This window comes from Gracilinanus agilis, chromosome 3, assembly GCF_016433145.1.
Source record: "Gracilinanus agilis isolate LMUSP501 chromosome 3, AgileGrace, whole genome shotgun sequence".
NCBI lineage: Eukaryota > Metazoa > Chordata > Mammalia > Didelphimorphia > Didelphidae > Gracilinanus > Gracilinanus agilis.
In genome coordinates this window covers 195,892,768-195,918,829 of record NC_058132.1, presented here as the reverse complement: position 1 = coordinate 195,918,829, position 26,062 = coordinate 195,892,768, and the positions used below count along the sequence as shown (strand labels likewise).

The 26,062-nt window shown below is 42.7% G+C and overlaps 1 protein-coding gene across 1 annotated transcript; it reads right to left on the bottom strand.

Annotated features, from left to right (window-relative positions):
- Positions 1-1,412: 1,412 nt before the first annotated feature.
- ANKK1 (ankyrin repeat and kinase domain containing 1) lies at positions 1,413-25,978 on the bottom strand. Its single transcript, XM_044669024.1, has 10 exons — positions 25,893-25,978; positions 20,264-20,367; positions 15,975-16,236; positions 11,642-11,936; positions 10,492-10,643; positions 9,782-9,831; positions 8,651-8,806; positions 4,074-4,192; positions 3,368-3,404; positions 1,413-2,716 (listed from the first exon to the last, which is right to left on the bottom strand). Exons 1-10 carry the CDS (start codon positions 25,976-25,978, stop codon positions 1,413-1,415), a joined length of 2,565 nt encoding a protein of 854 aa, XP_044524959.1.
- Between the last annotated feature and the right edge of the window lie 84 nt (positions 25,979-26,062).

The following is a 26,062-nucleotide window of genomic DNA, read 5'->3' as shown; positions in this document are numbered from 1 at the left end:
TATATGTCGCTCTATACATATATGTAGATATGAACCTATATCTGTGTATGCAATATACATGTATTTATATGTGTCAATATATGTATTATGTATGTGTGCACATACATATGGGAGGGGAGAAAAGAAAGACAGAGAAAGAGGAAGAGTGAATAAGAAGAGAGAGTGATTATCTCAGACTTCTCAATTATTCATTTTAAAGATGAAGCACTCCCAGAAGCACTTGAATGGATAACCTAAATATTAGGAGGAAGGAACTACAGAAAGTGATTGGGCTGAAAGCCAGGAGACACTACTGATTATAGATCCCATTTACATTGTTCTTAAAGGTCAACAAAATCTCACCATAACCTTAGATGTTTAAGTAGTATTATCTCCATTCATTACATTTGTGGAAATTGGGGTTTAGAAATGTTAAAGTGATTTGCCCAGGGACACACAACTAATAAGCAATGGAGCTAGGATCCCATGATTGACTTTCAGTCCTGGATATAGCTTGTTGGTTGTAACCGATCAGATAAGCATCAGATAGTTATCAAGTGCCTACTATGTTCTAGTCTCCAGGGACACAAAAGAGAAAAGTGAAACAAGTCTAGGTCCTTAGGAGCTTCCATTCTAACCAGGAAGACTACATGCACAAATACAGGTATCTATGAAACACAGAGCAGACACAAGCCTGCGGGCTAGGAGGAGGCATGGGGAAAGGGGGAGGGAGAATAAGAAAGCACTTTTGTAGAAGATGATGTTTGAATTGTGACTTGAGATTCCAGGACACTGAGGTAGAGACAATGTGCTCCAGGAATGGGAGAAAGCTAGAACAAGAGCATAGGAAAGTATTGTGTGAGAACCAGCAAGAGAACAGTTTTGGGAAGTCATGTGTAATAAGTCTGGAAAGGTAGGATGGGGCCAGGATATGAAAAGTTTTACATTTCAAATGGAGATGTATATATTTGATCCTAGAGGTAACAAGGCATCCTGGAGTTCATTGGTTAAGGAGGTGAGGTGGTTATAAGATCTGGGCTTTAGAAAAATTCACTTTGGAGGAGTTTAGGATAAACTGGAGAGGTGAGAAATTTGAGGCAAGGAAGACCAGTAAGGAGTCTAACTCCAATTCCAAAGCTCATTGCTATGGGACTCTTTCCACATTGGAGGAGATCAGTGCCCAGAACTTGCAGGAGGGCTAGGGTGGAGTTGTGAGAGCAGAAGTGAGGAGTTTGTTCCTTAAGCTCAAGAGTCTCTCCAAAATCCATTTCAAGTCTCTTCTAGTTTAGGGCATTCTGGGCTTCCAACTTCACTTTATCTGGAAGGCTGCTCCTGAGAATAGATGGAAATAAGTTCATTGTTCATTTCCCTTCCCAGGCTTCCAAGTTTTAAATAGGTCTAGAGGGATCTACATTTAGTCAGGGAACAAGAAGTCAAGTCTGCTTCATAGTTTCTGATTCAACACTGACCAGACATGGAGAGAGGGGGTCCTTGCCCTCCAGGAAGGAGATTACATTCTGTTTCTGGTTTCGGATGGCCAGTTGTAGTACGGTACAGCCAGCAGCATCCTGAATGTCCAGCTGAGCGCCAGCCTTGATCAGTACTTTGAGGATAGCAGTATTACCCTTGAGGGCCGCCAAGTGCACAGGAGTCCAGCCTACCTTGTTGGAAGCATTAACATCAGCCTGGTACTCCAGGAGGTTGATGACACTCAAGAATGCACCTCGCTGAACCGCCAAGTGTAAAGGTGTCCAGCCAGACTGCTCAGCCTTGTTGGGGTCAGCTCCACTCTGCAGTAAGAAGGAAACCACTGCCTCCTCCCCTTGGCGTACTGCTAAGTGAAGTGGAGTCCAGTCCTTGCCCCCTCGGGCATCCAGGTGGGCATTACTCTCATGAAGCAAACGGAGGACCTCCAGGTGACCCTGGAAGGCTGCCAGATGTAGAGGTGTCCAGCCCTGCTCAGTTTTCAGCTCAGTGTTGGCCCCATACTTAAGCAGCATCCTGCAGATAAGGTATTTGTCTTTGGCAACAGCTGTATGCAGTGGGCTGTAGCCATTCTGGTCAGGCAGATCAATGGCTGCCCCACTTTTCAGGAGGTGCTGGATTGCACGGACCTTACCCTGTTCCACAGCCAAGTGCAATGGGGTCCGGAGGTTCCTTTGCTGGGCGTTTAGCTGGCTCCCCTGGCCTATGAGCAACTTAACCAGGCTAACATGACCAAAGTAGGCAGCCACATGCAGTGGGGCCTTTCCCTCTCCCTCTTGAAGGTTGGGGTTAGCATGGCGGGAGACCAGAAGCCGGGCCACATTCTCAAAGTTGTTCTGAGAAGCCAGGTGGAGAGCTGTCCAACCCTCATGCTCCTGGGCATCCACCTGGGCACCGTGGTCCAGGAGGAGCCGAGCGGTACGGTCATCCCCATTCTGGGCAGCAAAGTGGAGTGGAGCCCAGCCATCCTCATCAACCAGATTGGGGTTGGCTCCTTGGCCGAGCAGCAGCATGCAGAGGTCAGACAACTGATCCTGCACAGCAAGCATGAGGGGTGTGTAGCCCTCAGCTGTTTGGCAGTCCACATCTACCTCCTGGCTCAACAGCAGTCTCACCTTCTCCACATTCCCTTCAGACACCAGGAAATGGAGGAGGGTGATGTTGTTCTCAAAGATGCCCAACTCTTCCATGCTGGAGACCAAGCTCTCACTGTCAGACAGCTGGAGCAGCTGCTTCAGAGATTCACCTGAGTCTGAAGAAAGGAAGGGATGTGAGTTTTCCAGGGCCCATCTGTCCATTCCACCACAGAATCATGGGACTTAGCACTGGTAAAACACTTAAGAGATCATATGATCTATTGCCTTCATTTTATAGGTGGGGAAACTGAGACCCAGAGAGCCTTCATCTCTCTACAGGGTTGCTCTTCATACCTCAAAGACTAGGAATAGACAGAACTCTAGAAAAGGAGATATATCTGCAAAACACCAGCCTCATCTAGCATATTGCAACTCTGAGTTTGATAGCTCTTCCATTTGTCTAATCTAAATTCTCCTGTTATAATTAAGAGTTTCATTTCCTCTTGTTCTACTCTGAAAAGCGATAGAGAACAGTGGAGCTAATAGAACAGACAAGCTCACCCACCATCCCCAACTCAGACCATCAGAGGATGGAATCAGAATGGAAAAAGGCCATTGTGCTAATCATCCAAATGCCCCAAACCCCACCAGATTCCTGATTTACAACAAACTATTTCAGAGGAGCTGGATTTTGCCCCCTCTGTGGATCCTTGAAGTGACTAAATGGAAAAGGTCTGAGGGACTGGAGAGATGGAGCCCAATGGGAGGATTCCATTTTTAACCTTTCTTTGAACCATTTAGTAGAGACTGCGGGGCCCTGGACTTACCACTCTCTGTCAGTTCCTGGCTGACTTGTCTTCTGATCTTGGCCAGCAGAATCAATGTAAGAAAAATAAGGGAAGAACAATTCAAATCAGTTAAGTCAAATTAAGTCAACTAAGAGACCAGGTAAGTCAGTGTCTTATCAATCCACCAGCAACTCCTGCCTCCTATAAGGGCCCCCATTTCTACTCCTTATTAGTAGTTCCTAGCCCTCCTGTGAATTAGAAATTGAACTTTTCCTCCCACTGGTTATTCCAAGAAAACAGAGGACATACCTTCCTGTGGTTAGGTGAACTAGCTGGAGAAGAACAGTTTATTAAATAGGATATCTCTTTTAGCTCAGCAGGATGTAAACATGTTAAACACCCTCCCCCACCCCAGTGCCCAGTGCTGAGCTTTCCAATGAGAGAGAGATGAGTAATATTGATGTTTACTAGCTCAGAATGCAGGAGAAGTCTACAGCTACCTATGAGTCACAGAATCATGGAAATGTAGGGTTGGATCACCTGGACCAAGGCCTACCTGAAGCATGCTTTTATGGCAGAGCCAGGTGTGGCATCCCTCCTATGGGCAGATTTCTAAATGGTCTCACCACTTTGGGAATACCTCATTAGAGTCCCTGATCCTTCAGGGACCCAGACTCTGGGCACCAAAACATAATGTTTTGCTAGTGTAGGACAGTCCAGGGTCCCATCCTCTGAAGGTCCTTACCTCCTGGGGCTGGTGTAGAGAAGGCTTGCAGGATGTCTTTCTGACCAAGGACTCTTTCTCCAGATCAACTACAGGGTTCTGGAGCAAGGAGAGCAGCATGTCTGTCTCAGTAGTGATATCTATTCAATGAGAGAGAAAAGGAAATCAATTGAATGCTACCTATGTGTTCCACATCTATCTCAGATTTCTTCTGGAATCTGCTAACACTCATGCTTGTACATACATACATGATTCCATACATGTACAGGTGATTAAGGTTCTAGTCCCAGCTTTACCACAAATTTGTTATGCAGCATATGAGATAACTTCATTGGGCCTTAATTTCCCCATTTGGAGCCTAATTTCCAGGGGAGGAAATGTTCTTCCTTGAGTCCCCAATGCCTAGCCCAATGACTGTCATCCTATGGCAGATATTTAACTGCTTATTGTGAAATTGAATATGTTAAATGGAGGGAAACAGGGTGTGTAAATTGGATAATATCCAAGGTCTTTTCTAGCAGTATAGTTCTATGATTCTAAGATAAACAACTATTATATATTAATTAAGTAAATATTTATTAAACATCTCTTATGTGCCAGGTACTCTGCTTGGGTCTGGGGTTATGAAGACAACAGTTTTTAAAGTAAAGATTACACTCTATAGGAAGAGATAATATGTACAAAAATAAGTATATACAAAATAAATGCAAGGTAATGAGGGTGGGAGTAGATTGGTCACTGGGGTAGCATGACAGTCCTTTGCTTTATAGATTATCCTAATTTGACCATGATTTTGAGCAGCCCATGGGTTCTGCTGCCAGATTCTCGATTTTGGAGAGAGCTGTTGGTTAAGTATGTTATGGGCTCTGTGACAGAAAGAACATTGGACTCAGAGACTCCAACATCTGAGTTCAAGTTCTAGCTCTAACTTATACTGATAACATGATGAGAAGACAGTATCGCAGACACCCCAACTTGAAAGAAACCTCCAAAGACAGATAGATAGTCCAACTAAACTACTTCATAGGACCATACTGGTGGAAACAAGCTTGGAAACAATGCAATTCTCTCATTTTCCAAATGTGGAAACGGAATTCTAGAGAGGTGAAATTAGTTAATTGAAGTCTCAGAGGTAGAGTTAAGTCTGAAACCCAAATGTCCCAATTTTGGGTGCAGAGTTCTTTTCTTTTTACCAGACTGTTAGCTCATATAGATCAATGGATAGATACTTCTTCCTCTTTACAATCTCTCCCTTGGTGGTCTTGTCCATTTCCATGGTTTTATTGATCAACTCTATGCAAACGACTTGCAGATTTCTATCACTAGAACTAAGTTTTAGTCTATTCAGTTCAAGAAGCATTTATTGAGGGACAGCTAGGTGGACAGCTAGGTGGCTCAGTAGATAGAGAGCCAGGCCTGAATCAGGAGGTCCTGGGTTCCAATATGAGCCCAAGATACTTCCTAGCTGTGTGATCCTGAGCAAGTCACTTAACTCCCATTGCCTAGCTCTTACACCTCTTCTGCTTTGGAATAAATACTTAGTATTGATTCTAAGACAAAAGTTAAGGTTTTTTTTAAAAGAAATATTTATCAAATGCTTATTAGGTTTTGGGGATAAAAAAAACCATTAAGAGTCCTTGCCCTCAAGTAGCTTACATTCTACTAAGGGGTGGAAGGAGAAGAGGGGAACACAACATGTATGATGCTGTCCATTGCATCTGCTGCATATCTCCACTGGCATTTTGACCTCAACATCTCTAAAATTGAACTAAACAGTTTTCTCATGCAATCTTTTCTTATTCTCTCAGCTACTAGTACTATCCCCACCCCCACCCCCATACTGATATCTATTTTTATATAGTTATATAGCTACCTATTTTCTCTACCTGATAGATTATTAATTCCTTGAGGACAGGGATAGTTTCACTTTTGTCTTTGTGCCTTACAGATTGACTGACTTCTCCCTAAACCTTCCCCTCCCACTGTTTCCTTTTTAAACACTTACCTTACCTACTAGGGATTGGTTCTAAGGCAGAAGAATGATAAGGGCTAGGTAACTAGGTTAAGTGACTTGCCCAGAGTCACATAGCTAGGAAGTATCTGAGGCCACATTTGAGCCCAGGACCTCCCATTTCTAGGCCTAGTTCCCTATCCACTGTGCCATCTAGCTACATAATCTGCATAGTTTTGTGATTTTTTTTTCACCATCAACTATTCAGCAGCATGTGAATGGGAACAAAAGAGGAACACAGTGGGAGTAAACCAGGGTTGGGATTTGGCAAAGCATGACTGGTAAAAAAACAAGTGGGTAAAATATTTGACAGTAGAGAAGACTGCAGAGTTTAACTGGTTCACTAATAGATCAGGAAACAGGAGAAGAGCCTATAGCTAATGTAGTAATGATGACTGGGAAAAGAACTGAGAGGTAGAGGGATTAGAAGTCATCAGCGAGGATGAAGAACAGTATTAGGAGTCATAAAACAGAGGGAAAGAAGGAATGATAAAAGACTATGACCAGATAAAAGAATTATAGTGTTCATGGATCTGGAAACAGACATCGTAAAATTAAGGTATAACCATCTCTGTGGTATAGTTTAGGTAGAATGGAGGAATAGATCACAGGAATTGAACAGAATGAGGGAAGTTAGACTAGTTGAGGGAATACCAATATGAATTCTGAAGTTTCCTGCTGTGAATGAAGGCAGGAGTTGGGATGCAGAGAGAATGTGAATCTTTGAACTCAATGTGGGAGGAAGGAAAATATTCTGTGAGCTCATAGATAACCATCACCAGGATTAGGAAAAAAATAAAATAAACAAGGACCCTTTGAGGTGGGAGAACAAGTATGTTTCTCTACATTCTGGAGATAAGGATTTGATTATCTTCATTCTGGAGAGGCCATGCAGCTTAGTAGATAGAGGAAGACCTCAGGTCCTATCTAATCTGTGACACATTTCAACTGTCTGACCAGGACAAGTTACTTAACCTCCTAGTGCCCTAGGGAAATTACTAAGAATGTAAGTTATAAATGAACAGATTTGCATAGGAAGAGCATTTCCTCATTGAGGTGTTCCCTAGGTGAATGAAATAGCAGATTTAGTAACTATCTATAGATTAGGAAACTCAGATATCCAGGTGAAATGACACAATAGCTTCCTAGTATCTACCAAAGAAAATAAACTCCTGAACTTAGCTTTCAAGTCCTACTACAATGTGGCTTCAACTAAACCAGTCTAGTCTCATTCTACTCTCCATCAAACATTCTAGCCAGCTTGGACTGCTGTCCCACCCCTATGTTTATCCTATCCTTCCTAGTATCTGCTCCTTTGGTGACGCCATCTCCCTTTGCCCAGAACACACTCCCTTTTAAGTCCTGTAATATTTTTTAAATCCTTACCTTCTGCCTTAGAACCAATATCGGTTCTAAGGCAGAAGAGTGGTAAGGGCTAGGCAATGGGGGTTAAGAGACAGGGTCACAGCTAGGAAGTGTCTGAGGTCAGATTTGAACCCAGAACCTCCTGTCTCTAGGCCTGGCTCTCAATCTACTGAGTCACCCAGCTGTCCCCAAGCCCTGTAATTTCTGCCACTCAAGGATTCTCTTTTCCTTCAAGAATGCTTCTCTTCTTCCTGGTAAAAATTATCTTTTGTCACAAACTGCTTTATGTAATTCCTTCTCTCCCTTTTATTCTAGTTATTTGTGAACTTGTTCTACCACCCTTTATATTGGAAGCTCTTTAAGAGAAAGATCTGTGTAATATCTGATATATTTTTATCAGTGGAAATGACATTAAAGAGAGGCATTACCATCTGCTTTTATGCTGCCTCCTAAAGACCATGAGACCTATCCATATACATTGTCCTTCCCATTAGAATGTGAGCTCCTTGAGAGCAGGAGCTGTCCTCAGTGCCTAGCACAGTTATTTACACACAGTGTGTCTTTTAAAATTCTTTACGTATTTATTCATTCGTGTCTCTCTTTGTTTCCCTGGTGCCCACCATGATGCCTTTCCTGGTTTGGATCTTAATAGATACTGGTTTAATTGAAATTACATACAAAAATGAACACATCCCATAAAGAACTTGAGTTCTGTTAAGCTGGACTGGCTGGCTCTGTCTTAATGAAAAGGTTTAGTTAGGTTCAATTTCAGGAATCTGATTCAAGCCCATACATGATACTATAGGTCACTGAGGCATTTGCCTGACTTCTACCATGACCCATCCCCACACTTCTTCCTTCTGGACAACCTTGATTCAGATCCTTGCTGTTATAGCAATCTCAGTATGAGAGTGGCTAAAGGTCTGAATTCAGCAAGACCTGAGTTCAAATCTCACTTCATACAGTTGGTAGTTATGGTTAAGCAAGACATGTTAACCTCTCTCAGTCTTGGTTTCTTCCTTTGTAAAGTAGTGATGATAACAATACAAACCTCCTAGAGTTGTTGTGAGGATCAACAAAACAATATATATATATATATATATGTATATATATATATATAAAAGTACCTTATAAATATTAAGGTAATATATAAACATATATATATATATATATATGATGGATGCATCAATTGTAATACACATTAGGAAATATGGATGATAACCTGTGAAACATGGCCTCTTCTTAGGATCCTGGTCCCAGCAGCGCTTCATCAAGTCAACCATCTGCTGGCCCTCACCTGGCCAGTCATCTGAGATGGGCTGCAGTGAGGGTCGGGTACCAGCAGCCACACGAATGATGATGGTCATCATGTTGAACCCTAAGGGAGACCATAGAGTGGGTCTGTGCTGGCAAAGCAGGGAAGAGAACTGCTAGCTAGCCTCAGTGGCACTGGGCCTCACAACTCCAGAGAGTGATCAAGGGGCCAAGACTGGCTCTGGCTAGATGAGTTCCTCTGTCCCACTTCTTCTAGGTCTAGCCAGGTTACCCAGACTACAAGGTCAATCCCAAGTAAGACGGCTGTTACATGCATAAAGGAGCTGGTACCAATGCACACGGAAACAAACATACCAAAAGCTGTTTTCCTGAAAGCTTTAATTTTCTCACTTTGCTATTTTTTGAAGGTTTTGAGACATTCTATATTCTCAACTGCTGGGTGGGAGTCATTGGGGGGGTGGAGGGTGGAGGAAACTCTTTAAGGGGCAGGAAAGTTGGGTTAAAACCGGCAACTAGAAAGCCTGTGGGCTTGAAGTATGTTTTAACTTTTCTCCCTCCTTTCTTTCCTAAGGAATGTACTCTGATTTGGGGAAAACCAGGTCAGGATTCACCTGCTTTTCCCTGGAGTCTCACAGCTCCCCCCCTCCTCCAGCTCCCTTATCAAGTTCTTTCTCTGAGCCCCCAACCTCACTCCTACTTGCATTCCCATCCCAGGAGACAGGAAGGTTGTGATTAGGGAAAGATTGGGTGAGAGAAGGTAGAGTTAGAAAGAGAAGCAGGGGTCAGAGATTCAAAAGAAACAAGGGTGCATTTCATACAGTTTTTGGGGAAAGAAGACTGTATGTGGAATCTTTTAAAAAGAGACCTTCCCTAAAATAGCGGTGAACCAAGAAGAAAAAGACAGAAATACTATGAAGAAGGGGTGAGATGGGGACTACAAACAAATGCCATCTACTACATCAACCCTATCCAAGCCCACTACCTCTTCTGTGCCACTCCACGACAACCACCACCCATCAGGACTCTCCCAGGGTTCCAACCCCTATAGAATCTATGGTGGTAGCCCCTAATATATTACCTGGGTATGGCTTCTTCTGGGTAATGATCTCCCAAATGACAATTCCAAAGCTGCAAATAATAGAGGTTTCTCCCTAAGTGACTCTTCTCAAGAATCCACAAAGTCTCCAGCTTTCTGGACCTCATGGAAGAATCAGACCCGATCAGATAGTTCTCAAGTCATGGAGAACCAGCCCACCTCCTTGCCAATCCCCCAACCTCAGGTCTGTGCATCCCACCTGCCCCAAGGAAGTGGCACTAGAGGATTAGATCTGTTCCAGTTCCTAGAACCATCTAGGAAGCTGCCCAAATGCAGAGGGGCTGCTGACCAAGCAGGAAATATGGCAAGGAGCTCAGCTTGAGCCCCAGCACAGTATATTCACTGCACACCATCTCATCAAGGAGTAGCTTTCAACTGTGGAGCTAAGCAAAGAGTTATTAGAATGATAGAAATGCAAAAATAGCTAAAGGAGGGGCAGCTAGGTGGCTCAGTAGATAAAGAACTAGGCCTAGAGATGGGAGTCCTGGGTTCCAGTCTGGCCTCAGACACTTCTTAGCTGTGTGACCCTGGGCAAGTCACTTAAGTCCATTTGCCTAGCCTTTACCACTCTTCTGCTTTAGAATCAATACTTAGTATCGATTCTCAGAAAGAAAGTATAGAATTTTTTAAATAGCCAAAAGGGCCTCCAAAATTCCAAATTAATAAAGACAATACCTCTGCCTCCATCTTACCTGTACACATCATATTTGGGCCCAGGTGCTTTGGTGCTCTCCAGAAACATTTCAGGGGGAATATAGCTGAGTGTGCCCCGAAGCGCTGACCTCTCAATATACTGCATCCGTGTTGACTGCTCCATCCACTTGGATAGGCCAAAGTCTGAAATCTGAAAAGGGAGTCACAGAGATATGGATGGGTGATTGAAGGCAAGATGGTAAGTGGTTTACAGTGACAGCTGGCAACCTGTTGTTACCTTTTCCATTGGCCACTTTTCCCTCCATCCATTAACCTCATTCCCACTAGCTACCCATCCATTCATCCCAGCATCCAGAGCTAGGGACCAAAATAGCTAAGGATTTTACACCGGTAGCTCCCCGTATCCTGACAGCCCTACCAGTACCCAAAGCACTTAGAAGTACTATGTTCTTTAGAGGGAAACCAATTGTGGTAATCATATACTAGTCCTATTTCTCCCGTTTCTCCTTATCAAAAAAGATTCTTTTACTCACACTTGGAAAATAGGGAAGGATAGCATTATTCTCCCACTTTATTTAGTAAATAAAGTAAAACCCAAGGGGTGCTAATCTTGGTCATGGTCATACACCTATGTTGGTGGTGTGTTCTAGAAAACAACCCACATCTCCAGATGCCCAGTCCAATTTTCCAGACCCTAGATATATAGATATAGATATAGATATAGATATAGATATAGATATAGATGATATAGATATAGATATATCTTTCAAATGTAGGCTTTGCTTCGAGTAGGTCCTTTTGGAAGTTTGTGCCTTAAAACCCATTCTAGGTTCAAATCTGACCTCAGATATTTCCTAGCTATGTGACTTCTGGGTAAGTCACTTAACCCCAACCACCTAGCCCTTATCACTCTTCTGTCTTGGAACTGCTACTTAGTGTTGATTCTAAGAGAGATGGTAAGGGTTTAAAAATAAAAACAAAATTAATAACTCAGTGTAGGTGAAACACACAGACATCTAACAAAAACTCCATCTGTTTAGAACGCATTTTGTTAGATGAGTAAGAACCTTCAGTTGGCACCTGATTGTTAGGGCACCCTCTAGAGACTTCCCATTTACCACCTTCTGTGTATTCCCTTTTCTATGGGGGCTTAAGCTATTTGAGTGGAGAATAGACAAGGCCCTGCACCTTGGCATGCATGTTACTATCCAACAAGATGTTGCCTGGTTTGAGGTCCAGATGGAGCAAAGGTGGCTTAATGCTGTGAAGGAAATTCATGGCCAAGGCAGTCTCATGGATGATTCGGAACTTTAGCTGCCAGGAGAGGCTATGAGTGGGCAGCATCTTCTCTAGGGAACCTTTGGACATGAACTCCATCACAATGCCCAAGGGTTGCTTGCACACTCCATAGATGGAGACGATATGCTGGAATTTGATCTTTTCCATCTTGGTTGCTTCTTCAATAAGGCACTTCATGTCTGAGCTATAGAGGAATGGGAAGGGAGGGCCAAATTAATTAATTACATTAACAAAATATCAATATTCTATTCTTGTCTATAGAGGTGCAAAGCAATAAAGAACACAGCTTCTGACCTCTAGGGTGGTTAGTCTAATTGGGGAGGCAAGCCCCCCCCCCACACACAGACATACTCAACCCTCTCTCTCTCTCCCCCTTTCTTCTTTTTTCTCCCCTCTCCTCCTCTTTCTTCCCCTCTCTGTCCCTCTATGTCTGTCATATATATGAAATGATTGGTGCTATAGGGAGAATAATGCAAAACCCAAGAGCAAGTCTTGATTCAAGAAGCCTTCCTTGATTCCTTCTGAACTACAACAGTCCTTTTATCTATTTCATTAACAACACACTTAACCCACTATATAGATAGATCTGTACCTATATCTATACATTTATGTTAGAGTAAGTCTTCTTACCCTTGCCCAAGGGAAAGTGGAAACTCTACCAGGCTAGGGATCAAGAAATTTGGGATCTAGTACCAATTCTGCCACTGATTAGCTATGGGAATTGGAGCAAGTCACTTGGACTCTTTAGGCTTTGATTTGTTAATCTGTTAAATGAAGGGTAGTGCCTAGAGGCAGCCTTATTGTCCAGTGGATAGAGTGCTGGACCTAGTTAGGAAAATCTGAGTTCAAATCTAAGCTGTGTGACCACCAACAAATCACTTAATTGCTGCCTGCCTCAGTTTCCTCATCTGTAAAATAGGGACAATTACTAGAACCTACCTTGAAGGATTGTTGTGAGAATTCAATGAGATTCTGTCAAGTGTTTAGCAAATTCTAAAGTACTACATAAATACTAGGTATCACTATTGGAAAACTAAGACTTTTTCCTTCTAATAGTCTTTAAGTCTGTGATGCACTGAGAAAAGATATAATTTTGGTTTTATGTATATTGAGCTAGAAACAGGAGGAGATAGTTGGAGGTTAAGGAACATTTAGCAAAATGTTATCCATTCCCCCACCCTTAATTTCAATTAAAAAAAAAACTAGTTAGGTGTCTTAGTGGATAGAGTGCCAAGACTGGGGATGGGAAGTCCTGGGTTCAAATCTAACCTTAAACATTTCCTCATTATGTGACCGTGGGCAAGTCACTTAATCCCAATTGCCTAGTCCTTACCACTCTTCTGCCTTGGAACCATTACTTAGTATTGATTCTAAGACAGAAGGTAAGGGTTTAAAAACATGTCTCAGTGTTTTATTTTTTTAAATAATATATTATTTTTCCCTAATTACATGTAAAAACAATTTTAAACATTCATAATGTTTTTTACTTTTAAGTTCCAGATTCTCTCCCTCCCTCTTACCTCTCCCCTGAGATGGTAAGCAATCTGATAAAGATTTTACATGTGCAATCATGTTAAGCATTTTTCCTTATTAGTCATTTTGTGGAAAAGATCTCAAACAAACAAGAAAAGAAGAAAGAAAGTGAAATGTAGTATGTTGTGGTCTGCATTCAGACTCCATCAATTTTTTCTCTGGAGGTAGATGGCATTTTTCCTCATAAGTCTCTGGAACCGTCTTGGATCACTGTATTGTTGAGAACAGTTGGCCATTCACATTTGCTCATCAAACAATATTGCTGCTTAACCACAATTCTTGCAGTGTTCTCTTCATATTCCCCATGCAGAAGAGACACAGGAAAGTGCAGAGCCCAAAGGGGATAGAATCATGCTATACACCAGAGTCAACCAGAGATGACCTGAAGAAATGTGATCCCCTTAGGTCATTGAATGGTAAGACTATAGATTTATACTACATAGGTTTATAAAAACCTGGAAAGGTAAAAGAGATCTGGAAATTCAGGCTTTTCCCTAAGTGATTCTTCTCAAAATCCCACAAAGTCTCTAGCCTTCTGGATATCATGGAAGAGTCAGACCTAGTCAGAGACTTCTCAAGTCATAGAGAATTAATCTTCTCTCCTTGTTTAATCTTTCCTTATTGTATAGTTGTGTCTAACTCTTTTTACCCCATTTGGGGTTTTCTGGGAAAAGATACTGGAGTGGTTTGCTATTTCCTTCTCCAGCTCATTTTTATAAATGAGGAAACTGAGGTAAACAGGATTAATTGGCTTGCCCAGGGTAAGAGTCTGAGGCTGGATTTGAACTCTGAAGATAAGTTTGACTCTAGGTCTGGCACTCTATACACTGTGCCACCTATTTGCCTTATTTATCCTTCATAGAAGCTATCAAAGATCACACCTTCTATATAGAAGGTTCCACTCTCTGAGACACAGGTTCTTCACCTGATTGATGGGGACAATACTATCATCTCTAGAACTTATCTCATAGTGGTTATGAGGCTTAAGATGTATGAAAATGTGTCATAAAATCTAAAGTTTTATATAAATGTCAATTATTGCTATTAGGCTGGTCAGGCAGCTCAGGTCTCTCATGTTCTCCACTTTTCCCATTGTTACCCCTCTAACTAGTGAGACCTTCTCTAGGAATACCATATACCTACCCTTCTTAGCATCACACACACTTCTCTTTGCCCCTTGGGACAACTCTATCCCAGAGTTTGAGGGTTATTTCTTTTCTTGTTTTATTAAGATCATAAGGATTGGGGAAATGCCAATTTCAACATCAAATACCAAAAAATGTCTGGAGTCAGATAGCAGGAAGGTGAAAAATTGGATATTCTCCAGTTAAACTCTTATTAGCCTGTTTCCCACCCCAACCCAAATTCTCTTCTGTCTGGCATTTCATCTCCTTCATTCTCAATTTCAGGAGTTGAAAAATAACTCAGGCAGCGTCAGAACAATCTGACACCACCCAAAGCCAATGAGAACAATGATAAAATAGGAGAAAGGGAGAAAAAAGTACCAAGTATTAACAAGTCCCCCTGCCTGATTTACTGGGGAAATCTCAGATAGTTCCAATCTACATTGACATGAACTACATGAAATCAATGAATAATATGAAGGTAAGAGAAGAGCCTGGTTAGGGCTGGAAGATGTCATGACTAGATCCTGGGAACTTGGCTAGGGGCTAAAGAGAGCATGATGAGACAGACTGGGAAACAGCAAAGATACTGGCTGACACAGGACGCCCAGTTTTCCCCAGTCCCATGAGGCAGTTGTCCATGGAGGGGTCTGATACCCCAAAGAGCCCTGGGAAGAGTAGGTGATTATGATGATCAGACTTCACCTCCCAAATGTTTCCTCTACAGTTGCATGCAGAGCAGGCACATAGTTTATTCATAAGAAAAACCAAGCAAAGAACAGACAGAGAGGGAGAGGGAGTGACAGTTAGAAAAAGTCAGGAAGACAGAAAATGAGAGGTGCCAGAGACAAAGAGTAACAAAAACACGCAGATAGACAGCTGGTGAAAAAAAGAGACATAAAGACTGACAATAGGAAACTCCAGGCTTTGACTTGTAGGTCTATGCTAAGATCTGGGTGTGTCTACAAGGGTCTATTCTTCGGTACCAGACTTAGAAGTCCCTAGATGGGTATGCTGTTCCCTCACGTGTAAGAAGGTATGCATGTGGGTGTACCTACACGAGCACAGAACTTCTCCTTCACAGTATATCTAACAGTAGCTTCACCAATCATATAGTGTCCATCTAGTAAAATAATCTCCTCAGAGTCAGCTGGGCTAATCCCTATAATGACATCCACCAAAAGAGTTTGCCCTAACTGGTGGTTACTGTCAGGTCTTTTCTGTTTCCTCTGTGGGAAAGTAGTGCTGGAGAACCAGGGGCATCTGAGGATGCTGTGACCCTGTATCCATACATTCAAGCAGAAACGAAGCCCATCACTTTGGCAATTTAAAGGAAGAAATCTGTGTGGGAGTAAGTTTAGGAGGATGAGAGGAAGGCTCCAAGCCTGCACGGACGGAGGTCAGTATCCCAAAACTCTGAGACAACCACAGCGAAGAACCTCCTTCTTGGCCAAGGCACCTCTTGCAGGAAGACGCCTAGGATTCCTTCCCCTTGGGCTGAAGAAGCAGGAAACTGGAAGTACAAAGGTTAGAGAGAAAGGGAGGAGGGCGAGAAGAGCGGATACCTGGTGGAGCTGGAGTCTGCCAGCAGGCAAGGAGAGCACTTGATGGCATACTCGGTCCGCCAGCGTTTGTGCCGCACCCGGAACACCTGCCCAAAGCCCCCGCTGGCCACGCGCTGCCAGTCTCCTTCGAAGTCGTCTCGGCTAAAGATGGTCAGGCTGCCCAGGCGCTGCTCCATCCCCAAGGCCATGAGGGCCACCCTGACCTGTCCGGCCCTCCCACAGCTGCCCTTCTTGATGCAGCCGCTGCCGCCTCTGTCTGCTCCTGTTCATTTGCGGCAGCCAGGCCGAGGTGTCCGGGGACTGGAGCCTCGGGTCCTTCCTGGTTCCACCGTGAGCTCAAGGGTGGGGACCCAGAAAGGGCGGTGTCGACTCTGCGCAGCGCCCCACCACACCACACCTGCCGGATCCGCCGGGACTAACGTGCCTGGAGGAGCCCCCAGTCCCTCCAAGGGTGTGGAAGCTGAGCTAGCACTTTTGGGGCGGGGATTGTTCAGGAAGAAAAAACTGACACCTGATCACTGAATGGGCTTTGGACAGGGAGGAGTTAGGTAAAGAGCCTCTGGGCGGAGACCAGGAGAGAATCTGGGCGGAGTGGGAGAGAGAGTTGTCACTTCTCTGGCCCTTAGCCAGCCCACTTCTCCTTAGGTCTTAGGGGAGATTTGGAGGGCCTTTTGGGAAAACATTCAACAAACGTTTTGGCTTCAAATAGCCACCTGTGTTTCTTTTTTGCCGAGATGTCTTGGGCAAGTCATTTGATCTAGCTGTCCTTTAAGATCCCTTCCAGTTCTTATAAGTATGATCCTATAACTTCTCTGGGGCACATTTGTAAAATGAGAGGAAATCAGATGATCTCTAGATCCTTTTTTGGAGGGGAATTGTTTGGCTTCTATCTGGGTGTGGGGGAAGTTGCCCGAATTTGGGAGGTCAAGCCCCTGCTCTGGGAAGGAAAACGTGGCTGAGATTTTCATCACCTTTGTCTGAGCCTAGACATCCATTCAGGTGCTGGAGACCTGTGCTGGGGAGGAAGGAGAATGTCTTTCAGATGTTTGGCTCCTAGGAACTCCGATCTGGAGAATAAGATCTCAGAAGGGAGGAACAGAGAGACCCGCCGTCTCTGGGACTAGAAAAGGGGCAGGCCAGCTGGAAGACTGGGAAAGAAAAAGTTTGGAAATGATTGCCACCTCTGGTGACTGGATGACTCTATGACCTGGATAGGATCAGCTGCTTGGGCTCAACTCGGGCTTGTGGGTGCGGACTAAGGGACTCATTTTCAGCTTCTTCTTACTCAGACCCACAGTTAAGCCCATCCTAAACCCCAACGGCTCCCTTTTCCAGATCTTCTTCTAAAATGAATTCCTTGAGGGCTGGGGCAGTATTTGCTTTTCTTTGTGTCCTCAGATTTAGCGATTTGCTTGAGGCAAAGCTCTCCCCTTTATTTTTAAAGCTCATCCCTTTTTTATTTATATATTCTTCCAGTGACACTAGATGGCAATTTTTAGAAGAATCCAAGAGGCAGGCAACCCAAAAGGCATTGGACAGGTGCTTGGAAGGTGTAAGCAGGCTGCAACAATGACTTGTACTTGAGAAGTGACATAAAAAGTATTATCCAGGAGATGGATGACTAGAAAAGGAGCTGAAACTGTCACATAGGGAAGATGGGGATGACAGATGGCTAGCCAGGGTGCTGCCCTGGCATCTTTGCAATATTAAAAGAACCAGAGGCCTCATAGGAGTAGATTTCTCATGGAAGATTGACAGCTATGTCTCAATTAGTGCCCTCCCACCCCCTACTCTAAAAAAAAAAGGAAGATGAAAAGGAGGAAGAGAAGAAAGGGAAGATACACTATTCAAATTCACACTGCATATTTTCATTGGTCTGGAATGAATTTCTATATTTGGAATAGCTAGGTGGCACAGAGAACCAATGAGCACAGGGCCTGGAATCAGGAAGACCTGAGTTCAAATTCAGCCTCAGACACTTGCTAGCTATGTGACCCTGGGCAAGTCATTTAAATTCTCTTTGCTTTTGTTTCCTCATCTATAAAATGAGAAGAGGCAGCTGTGGCTCTTTGGTTAAGAGCACTGGACCTGTGTTCAAATCCAGCCTCAGATGCTTCCTAGTTGTGTGACCTTAATCTCTATCTAGGAGCCAGCTAGGTGACTCAGTGGATAGAGTGGTGGGCCTGGAATCAGGGAGTCTTGAGTTCAAATCCAGCATCAGATACACACTAGCTATGTGGCCTTCAGCAAATCACTTAACCTTTGAATGCCTGACAAATGGATCTACCTGAGAAAGAAATGGCAAACTACCATATTATCTTTGCCAAGAAAATCCCATATGGGGTCATGATGAGTTGGACATAACTGAAGAGATGAACAACTATTGTACCAAGCACTAGGGTTCAAAAAAAAGACAAATGCATTTTCTTTCCCATGGAGTTCACTTTCTAATGAGTGAGAAAAATATAAAAATAGGGACAGCTAGGTGGTTCAGTAGATAGAATGTCAGATTTGAAGTTAAGAGGACTTTGGTTCAAATCTGACATCAGATACTTCCTAACTATCTGATGCTGGTCAAGTCACTTAACCCTGTTAGCCTAACCTCTGCCCTTCTGTCTTAGAGTTGTTACTAAGACAAAAAGTAAGAGTTTTTTTTTTAATTACTATATACGTAGAAGATATATAATAAATGTTAACATTTACATAGCACTTTATATATATAAATTCATTTGATCCTAACAACTCTGTGCTGTTATCTCTATTTTACAGATAAGGAAATTGAGGTTAAATGATTCATCCTCTGTGATATAGCTAGTGAGGATCTTTGGGAGGATTCAAACTTAGGTCTTCTTGACTCTCATTCCAACACTCTATCTTTTGTACCACCTAGCTGTACATCTACAGGACAGCCATTGCAAAGATGGAAACTGAGGATGGTCAGTTGTATCTGAGAAATGTGCCAGAAGGCCAGCATTGCTAGATCAAATATATGTAGGGAAGAGATGTCTAAGAAGACTGGAAAGGTGGAGAGTCCAAGCTGGGAAGAGCTTCAAATGCTAAAGGAAGGAGTTTTTATTTGATTCTGGGGATAATGGGAAGTTACTGAGCAGGGAAGATGACATGGTCTAAGCTACTGTTTAACCTAATAAGCTGAATGGAGGATGGAATGGAGAGATGCACGAGTCAGGGAGACCAATTAGAAGGCTATTACAGTAGTCCAGGTGAGAAATGAGGAGGGTCTGAACCAGAGTGGTGGCTGTGTGAGTGGAGAAGAAGGGATTCATGTAAGGGATGTTGTGAATGCAGAAGCAAAGAGATTTGGAGATGGGCTGGATATGTGGTTAGCGGAGACTAACACTGAGATTTGAGCCTAGGTGACTTGGAGAATGAATAGTGGTACCAATAGTGATAGGGAAGTTCAGAAGAAAGGAAGGTCTGTGGAAGAAAGATAACAAGTCTTGTAGACATGTTGAGTTTGAGATGCCTATGGGACATCCAGTTCAAGATGTCCAAATGGCTTTGGAGGATATAGGAATGGAGCTCAGGAGAAAGGTTAGGGCTAGATAAGTAGATCAAGAAACATGTATAATGATGATATGGATGTTGATGAGATCACCAAGTGAGATGGTAAGCTGGAAAAGAGAAGAGGTTCCAGGACAGAGTCTTAAAAGCTAATACAAATAACGGACATGAGCTAGATGAAAATTCAGACTGAGTGGCAAGGTAAGGGAGAAATGTCATGAAAACCTAGAAAGGAGGGAGTATGCAGGATGATGGAGTTCAACAACATTAAATGTGGCAGAGGGGCAAAAAAGGATGAAGATTGGGAAAAGTCTTTTAGAGATAAATGACGATAACTAGTAGGTTAGCAAGTGAGGGCTTTTTTTTAAAGAATGATAGAACAGGAATTCAGATTCAGATCCTGTGACTCCAAGCTCAGCATTCTCATTGTGGCAAATATCCTTGTGGATCTTCACTTTCTTTAAGGGGTAAAGCTTGCCCCACTCTAAGTCACATTGGGACCTTACTTTGTGCCCAGAGGCTAGCTAGAAGGCCAGGATCTTCTGGTTTCTAACATCATCTATGACTGTCATTGATTTTATCTCTTAGGAGGTGGGTGAGCATGAATCAGTGCTTGAGCAGAAATCTGGATAATATTAGTACTCATCAGGGAATTTGCCTACAGCTAAAAGATATCTTTAGGAGCTGTGACTATGGAAAAGCCAGGATCAACTCAATCAGTGACAACTTCTGGAGTAACTTCAGTATTATTTATGAAGTGGATCTACCCTGGGCATTATCCTGGGTTCTCACTGCTCCCACTCTCAATGACATTCCACCATTGATGACGCCATCCGTTGATTCATGGCCACTGCATACACTTGGATTCAGCCTTTGAGAAGGAGATCGGAAGGGGAAGAGAGAATGAGCACTATGAGTCTTCCTCTTTCCCTTGTTTTTTTGACACAAGTCAAATTTTGAGGAAGGCAGTGTGGTACAGAGGTAAGTCCTCTGGATTTGGAGTTTCCTTTCTCCCCTTCCCTTCTTTTATTTATCTCCATCTCCTTCTCCTCCACATCTCCATTTCTTCTCTTTTCTTCTCATTGTTCAGTTGTTTTCAGCTGTGTCTGACTCTTCATGACTTCATTTTGGGATTTTCTTGACAAAGGTACAAGATTGATTTGCCATTTCCTTCTCCAGTTCTTTTTACTGTTGAGGAAACTGAGACAAATAAGACTAAGTGATGCACCCAAGGGACACACAATTAGCAAGTGCCTAAGGCTACATTTGAACTGAGGAAAGTGAATCTTCCTGACACCAGGTCCAGCACTCTATCTACTTCACTATCTAGCTGCCCTTTGACTTATAGATAGGGTCATAGAACTTAAGCAAGAAGTGATCTTAGCAGTTATCTACTCTAATCTCTGTAATTTGGCACATGGGTACGTTCTCTTCTTCTCTTTTTTTCCCTTTCTCTTCCAGCCAAGAGAAACATACTGTGCCCTTGTCCTATCTTTTCCATAAGATTGGGGAAAATCATATGTGGCCTAGTTGGTGCCTGAACAGAAAAACTTGGCAATCCAGGACCCAGCAGATGATGAAATATGGTGAGAGAGAAAGACTTAAAGGGTTAGAGAGAAAGGGGAGCGTAACCAACCCTCACCCATCCTGACTCCTCCCAAGCAGGGGCATTTCTCAAAAATTACACTAAACTGGAGGTGAGAAGAGTCCAGATTCTAGGTCTAATTCTACCTCTCCCTAGCTGTGCGACCTTGGACAAATATTCTTCCTTTCTGGAAATTTTCTTTTATATATATAAAATGGGGAGCAGGCCCTGACTCAGTGATTTTTTTAATGGTTACTTCCTGTCCTAGGAACAATTCTAGGAGTGAATTCTAGGCAAGAGCTAGGCAAATAGCATGAAGTGACTTGCTCAGAGTCACACAGCTAGGAAGTGTCTAAGGCCAGATTTGAACTCAGGTTCTCTTGACTTCAGACTGGATTCTCTAATCCACTGGGCCACCTAGCTGCCCCCAAATCAGTGATCTGAAAGGTCCTTCTCAAGACTAACACCCAAGGAGTCTTGGATTCTAGGTCATGGCCTGCCTGCCAGCTCTGACTCACCATCATCCCCATCAAGTTCCCTACTTACCAGTTCAGTCCTGCTATACTGGTGTTATTTTATCTCTTTCCAGTTTGGGAAAGTGACAGTTGCCATTTCCATTCCTGGATCTCTGCCTTATGAGCACTGTGGGCTTTGGCTCAGATGAATCCTGCGGGATATCTGTGAAGAAATGCCCTAGATAAGAAGGGAGCAGTAGTGCTAACTGAAACCTGAATCCCCCTCCCAAAAGTTCTTGTTTTTGCCTAAAAGGACCTTTCTGGGACCTCAGGGGGCTATTAGCCTCTAGAAAAATTCTGATCATTGGACTTTAAGAATTGAAGCTAGAAGGTACCCTAGTAGTCCAAGTATATCAGGGGCCTTCTGAACATTACATGACTATCAGTGGAGCACGCCACTGTCCCATTTCAAAATATGACTGATCCACCTCTTTTTTGGATCCTAATTTCATTGATGGTATATTTTGTGCTTCTTTTTTGTGCTCAAATCTTCACTGGTAATATACCTAATTATGGCCACTATATGTCTTGCTTGTTTGGTAGTTCAGTCATATCTGACCCAGTCTGATCCCACAAACAAAGTTGATGGGTTTTTCTTTTTTTTTTTTCTCAAAATTATTTAATTAATTAGTTAAAAACATTTTGCCATGGTTACAAGATTCATGTTCTTTCCTCCCCACCCCCAGCCCCTCCTATAGCCAATGCCCCCTTTCCACTGAGTTTTACATGTGTCATTGATCAAAACCTATTTCCAAACCATTGGAAATACGCATCAGCCATGGGGGGGTGGAGCTCGGGGGGAAAGTAAGAGCATGAATTATATAACCATGTTAACTTTTCTAAAAAATAAATATTAATAAATGTTTAAAAAAACCTATTTCATGGGGCAGCTGGGTAGCTCAGTGGATTGAGAGTCAGGCCTAAAGACGGCAGGTCCTAGGTTCAAATCCGGCCTCAGACACTTCCCAGCTGGGTGACCCTGGGCAAAGTCACTTGACCCCCATTGCCCACCCTTACCGCTCTTCCACCAAGGAGCCAATACACAGAAGTTAAGGGTTTAAAAACAAAAAAAAAAACAAAAAAAAAACCTATTTCCATATTATTGATGTTTGCACTAGGGTGATTGTTTAGAGTCAATATCCTCTAAGGGGTTTTCTTGGCAAAGATACTAGAATGGTTTACCATTCCTTCTCCAATGTGTCCCTATTTTATAGATTTGAAACTGGGGAAAATAGATGTTAAGTGACTTGTCTAGGGTCATATAGCTAGGAAGTGTCTGAGGCTAGGTTTGAACTCAGATCTTGCTGACTCCAAGCTTTCTCCACTGCACCAACCAGGTCCCCTCTATGTCTTGCTAGTGTAAGATTTAAATGAATATCCAATAACTCTAAGTATTACATTATATAAAGTTTATTAATAATCGCTTGAAGTAGAAGAAATAAAAAGAACAAAAGTAAAACCTGAGTAAAATTCTCTTGCCTCTCACCTCCCCCCTCCACAGCCATGTTTCAGGGAGAAGAGAGAGGATGGAGCTACCCAAAACTTCTATCTTCCCTACGTTAGTACGTTACATGAGAAGGAACATGGGATGCTGGGAAAGAGAGTTTTGGGGAGCAAATCCTAATTACACACTGGTGACCCGCAATTGTCATTCTTCCATTACTTAATCTTCACCCATGGCCATACTATATTGCCAGAAGAACTGATATTAGAAAAGGATGGGCCTTTGCTTTGGCAAGAAGTTAAGGATTATTAAAAGCACAGCACCATTTCCCAAATGTCACCCAGCCCACTCTGTCCTCCTTTAGTTCTGCCCTCCATTGTCCCACTGTGTCTGTCCAGAATATCCATACCAATGGACTAACTTTATGGTCATCCTTCCAACTTGCTGTCATTACCTCGCCCACTTGTCTTTTCTTGTGTAGATAACTAGGTCAAAGACTTTTCAGTCATCATAGGAGACTGGTGTGTGCTGAGACTACAGCGTCAGTTATTGACAGGAGCTTTGAGAGGACCTTTCCACTTAAATGGAAACTCTCTCTGGTCTGGACTCTTAGCTGGGTGTCCTCTGTGACAGGGACACACACCTCTGGCAAGCACAGAGTTTTCTTTTTTATGCCCCATATGAGAGGACTATTCAGAAGCTTGTAGAACACGGTTTGTCTATCTATGAATATCTACGTACGTATATGTATGTATATTATATCACTGTCATTGTTGCCTCTGACTCTTCTCTCTGTTAGGGTCAGTTTGCTGGGAATATATTGCCATATCCATTGTTAACGCTGGGTCTACTCCTAGGTGAAGCTTGCTTTTTCGCTTCTGGCTGCACATAGTAGGCACTTAATAAATGTATATATATCATGACATTGGAGGCCAATGTACATTGGCAGGGAAGAAATCTCTGTCATTTTCTTCCTTGAGCCCCTGAAGAACTTCCCCAACCCTATGACCGTCTAGGGCAAAACTTTGCCTGACAAACTATTTCTTCTATCCTAAAAGAGAAGAAGGGAATAATCCATTGAAATGGGAGCTAGGATAAATGGCATGAGCAGGCAGTCAATTAGTAAATTAATCAATAAACATTTTTTAAACCCTTACCTTCTATCTTATCATCAATACTATATATTGGTTCTAAGGGAGAAGAGAGGTAAGACCTAGGCAAAGGGGGTTAAGTGACTTGCCCAGGGACACACAGGAAATCTGAGTCAGATTTGAGCATAGGACTTCCTGTCTCTGTGCCTGGCTCTCAATCCACTGATCCACCTAGCTACTCCTCCCCCCCCCCCAATAAACATTTATTAAATGCTTACTTTGTGCCAGGCATTGTGCTAAGTGCTGTGGATATAAAAAAGAGGCAAAAGACAGTTCCAGGCCTCAAGGGGTTTACAGTCTAGTGGACAGAATGGCTCAATGAACAGCTGCACCTGGGTCTGAGAGCAAGAGGAGCACATGAAAGAAGGGATGGAGCAGGGGGTATCTGTGGAATCAGCCCAGGAAACTATAGAAAGTGAGGGAGCACAGCAGGTGGCACATTGTCCAGGCCACTTTGTGACTTTCTCCAAACCACACTGAGTCATTCTAATTTTCAAACTGAAGCAAAGAAAAGTTCTTTGTCAGAAGATACCCCTCCACCGATCCCCCCCACCAAAAAACCCCAAACCAGCAGAAATGCTATGAAAGTGGGGACAGAGCTGCAACTGTAAAGTCATTAGTACAGTTCTCAGGGGTAGGGAGTGTGTGAGTAGAGCTTGTTTTGCTGATCTCACCTAGTGGTCCAGACACATAGCTAGTGATTCCTCACTCCCTTAACTCCCTTCTTTCTCACTCTCTTCACCTAAAAGAGTCATGTCTGCTTCCTGAAGTCCTGAAGAGTTTGTTGGCTTTCTATTTTTTTAACTTTAAGATAAATGTGGTTAATCATTGCATTAATATCTATGTGCTTTATTACTCAAACAAAATAGAGAAAAAAGATAGCAGGAGGAAGATACCTGGGAGGAGATAGGGAAATAGATTTCATGACTATGATATGATATGATATATATATATATATATGTATATATATATATATAATATATTTTGCCAGGCTGAAGGGCTCAGAAAATGGGCTAGAAAACTATTGAGGCATTTTTATAATTTTCACAAAGAAAAGAGAGAAATGTAGAAGTGGATCTCTAGAAATATGTGTAGGCAGCTTTGGCTTAAGAAAGCTCCAATGAGTGGGGACAAATATGACAAATGAGCCTTGACCTTTTCCTCTTCCTATTTTTTCTTTTTCTCCATGGCCAGCTTGAAAGGAAAACCAAGTCTTATGGGTGGAACCAGAATGTCTAAACAGTCAAGTCTAAAGGGAGGCTCTGAGGAGTAGTGAAATCCAGGAGGGTCAGGACCAGAAAGGAGGAGACTCANCTCTCTCTCTCTCTCTCTCTCTCTCTCTCTCTCTCTCTCTCTCTCTCTCTCTCTCTCTCCCTCTCTCTGTATCTCTCTCTCTCTCTTTATTTTTTGTCATACTCTTCAGTTATTAAGCCCTCACCTCGTTACCCCAGGGACAAGCTATTTAAGGTTTACGTTTCTACTCATGTCTAAACCTTCCCCAAAGAAATGAATAGCTCTAGATCACATATGTGACAAGTATTTATATATCATATGCAAAAGAAATAGGGGATAGTTAGGTAGACTATATATGTAAATAAATATAGATACATATATGTATCTATATATACACACATCTGGCTATGATACTTAATGTAAACATAAAGTAGTATGGGATTGATGATTATCTAATTTATATTTCACCTCTGCTCTGTGCTGTATCTCTCAAAGACCATGTCTTCTGTCAAGTCAAACCAGGGACTGGGGCTCTTCTTCTTGTTAGTAGTCATCTTCAGTGGAGAAGGCTCCCCTTGTCAGTCAATCATCTATAGTTAATAGCCAGTGAACTGGACCTCTGCATTACCGGAACAGGC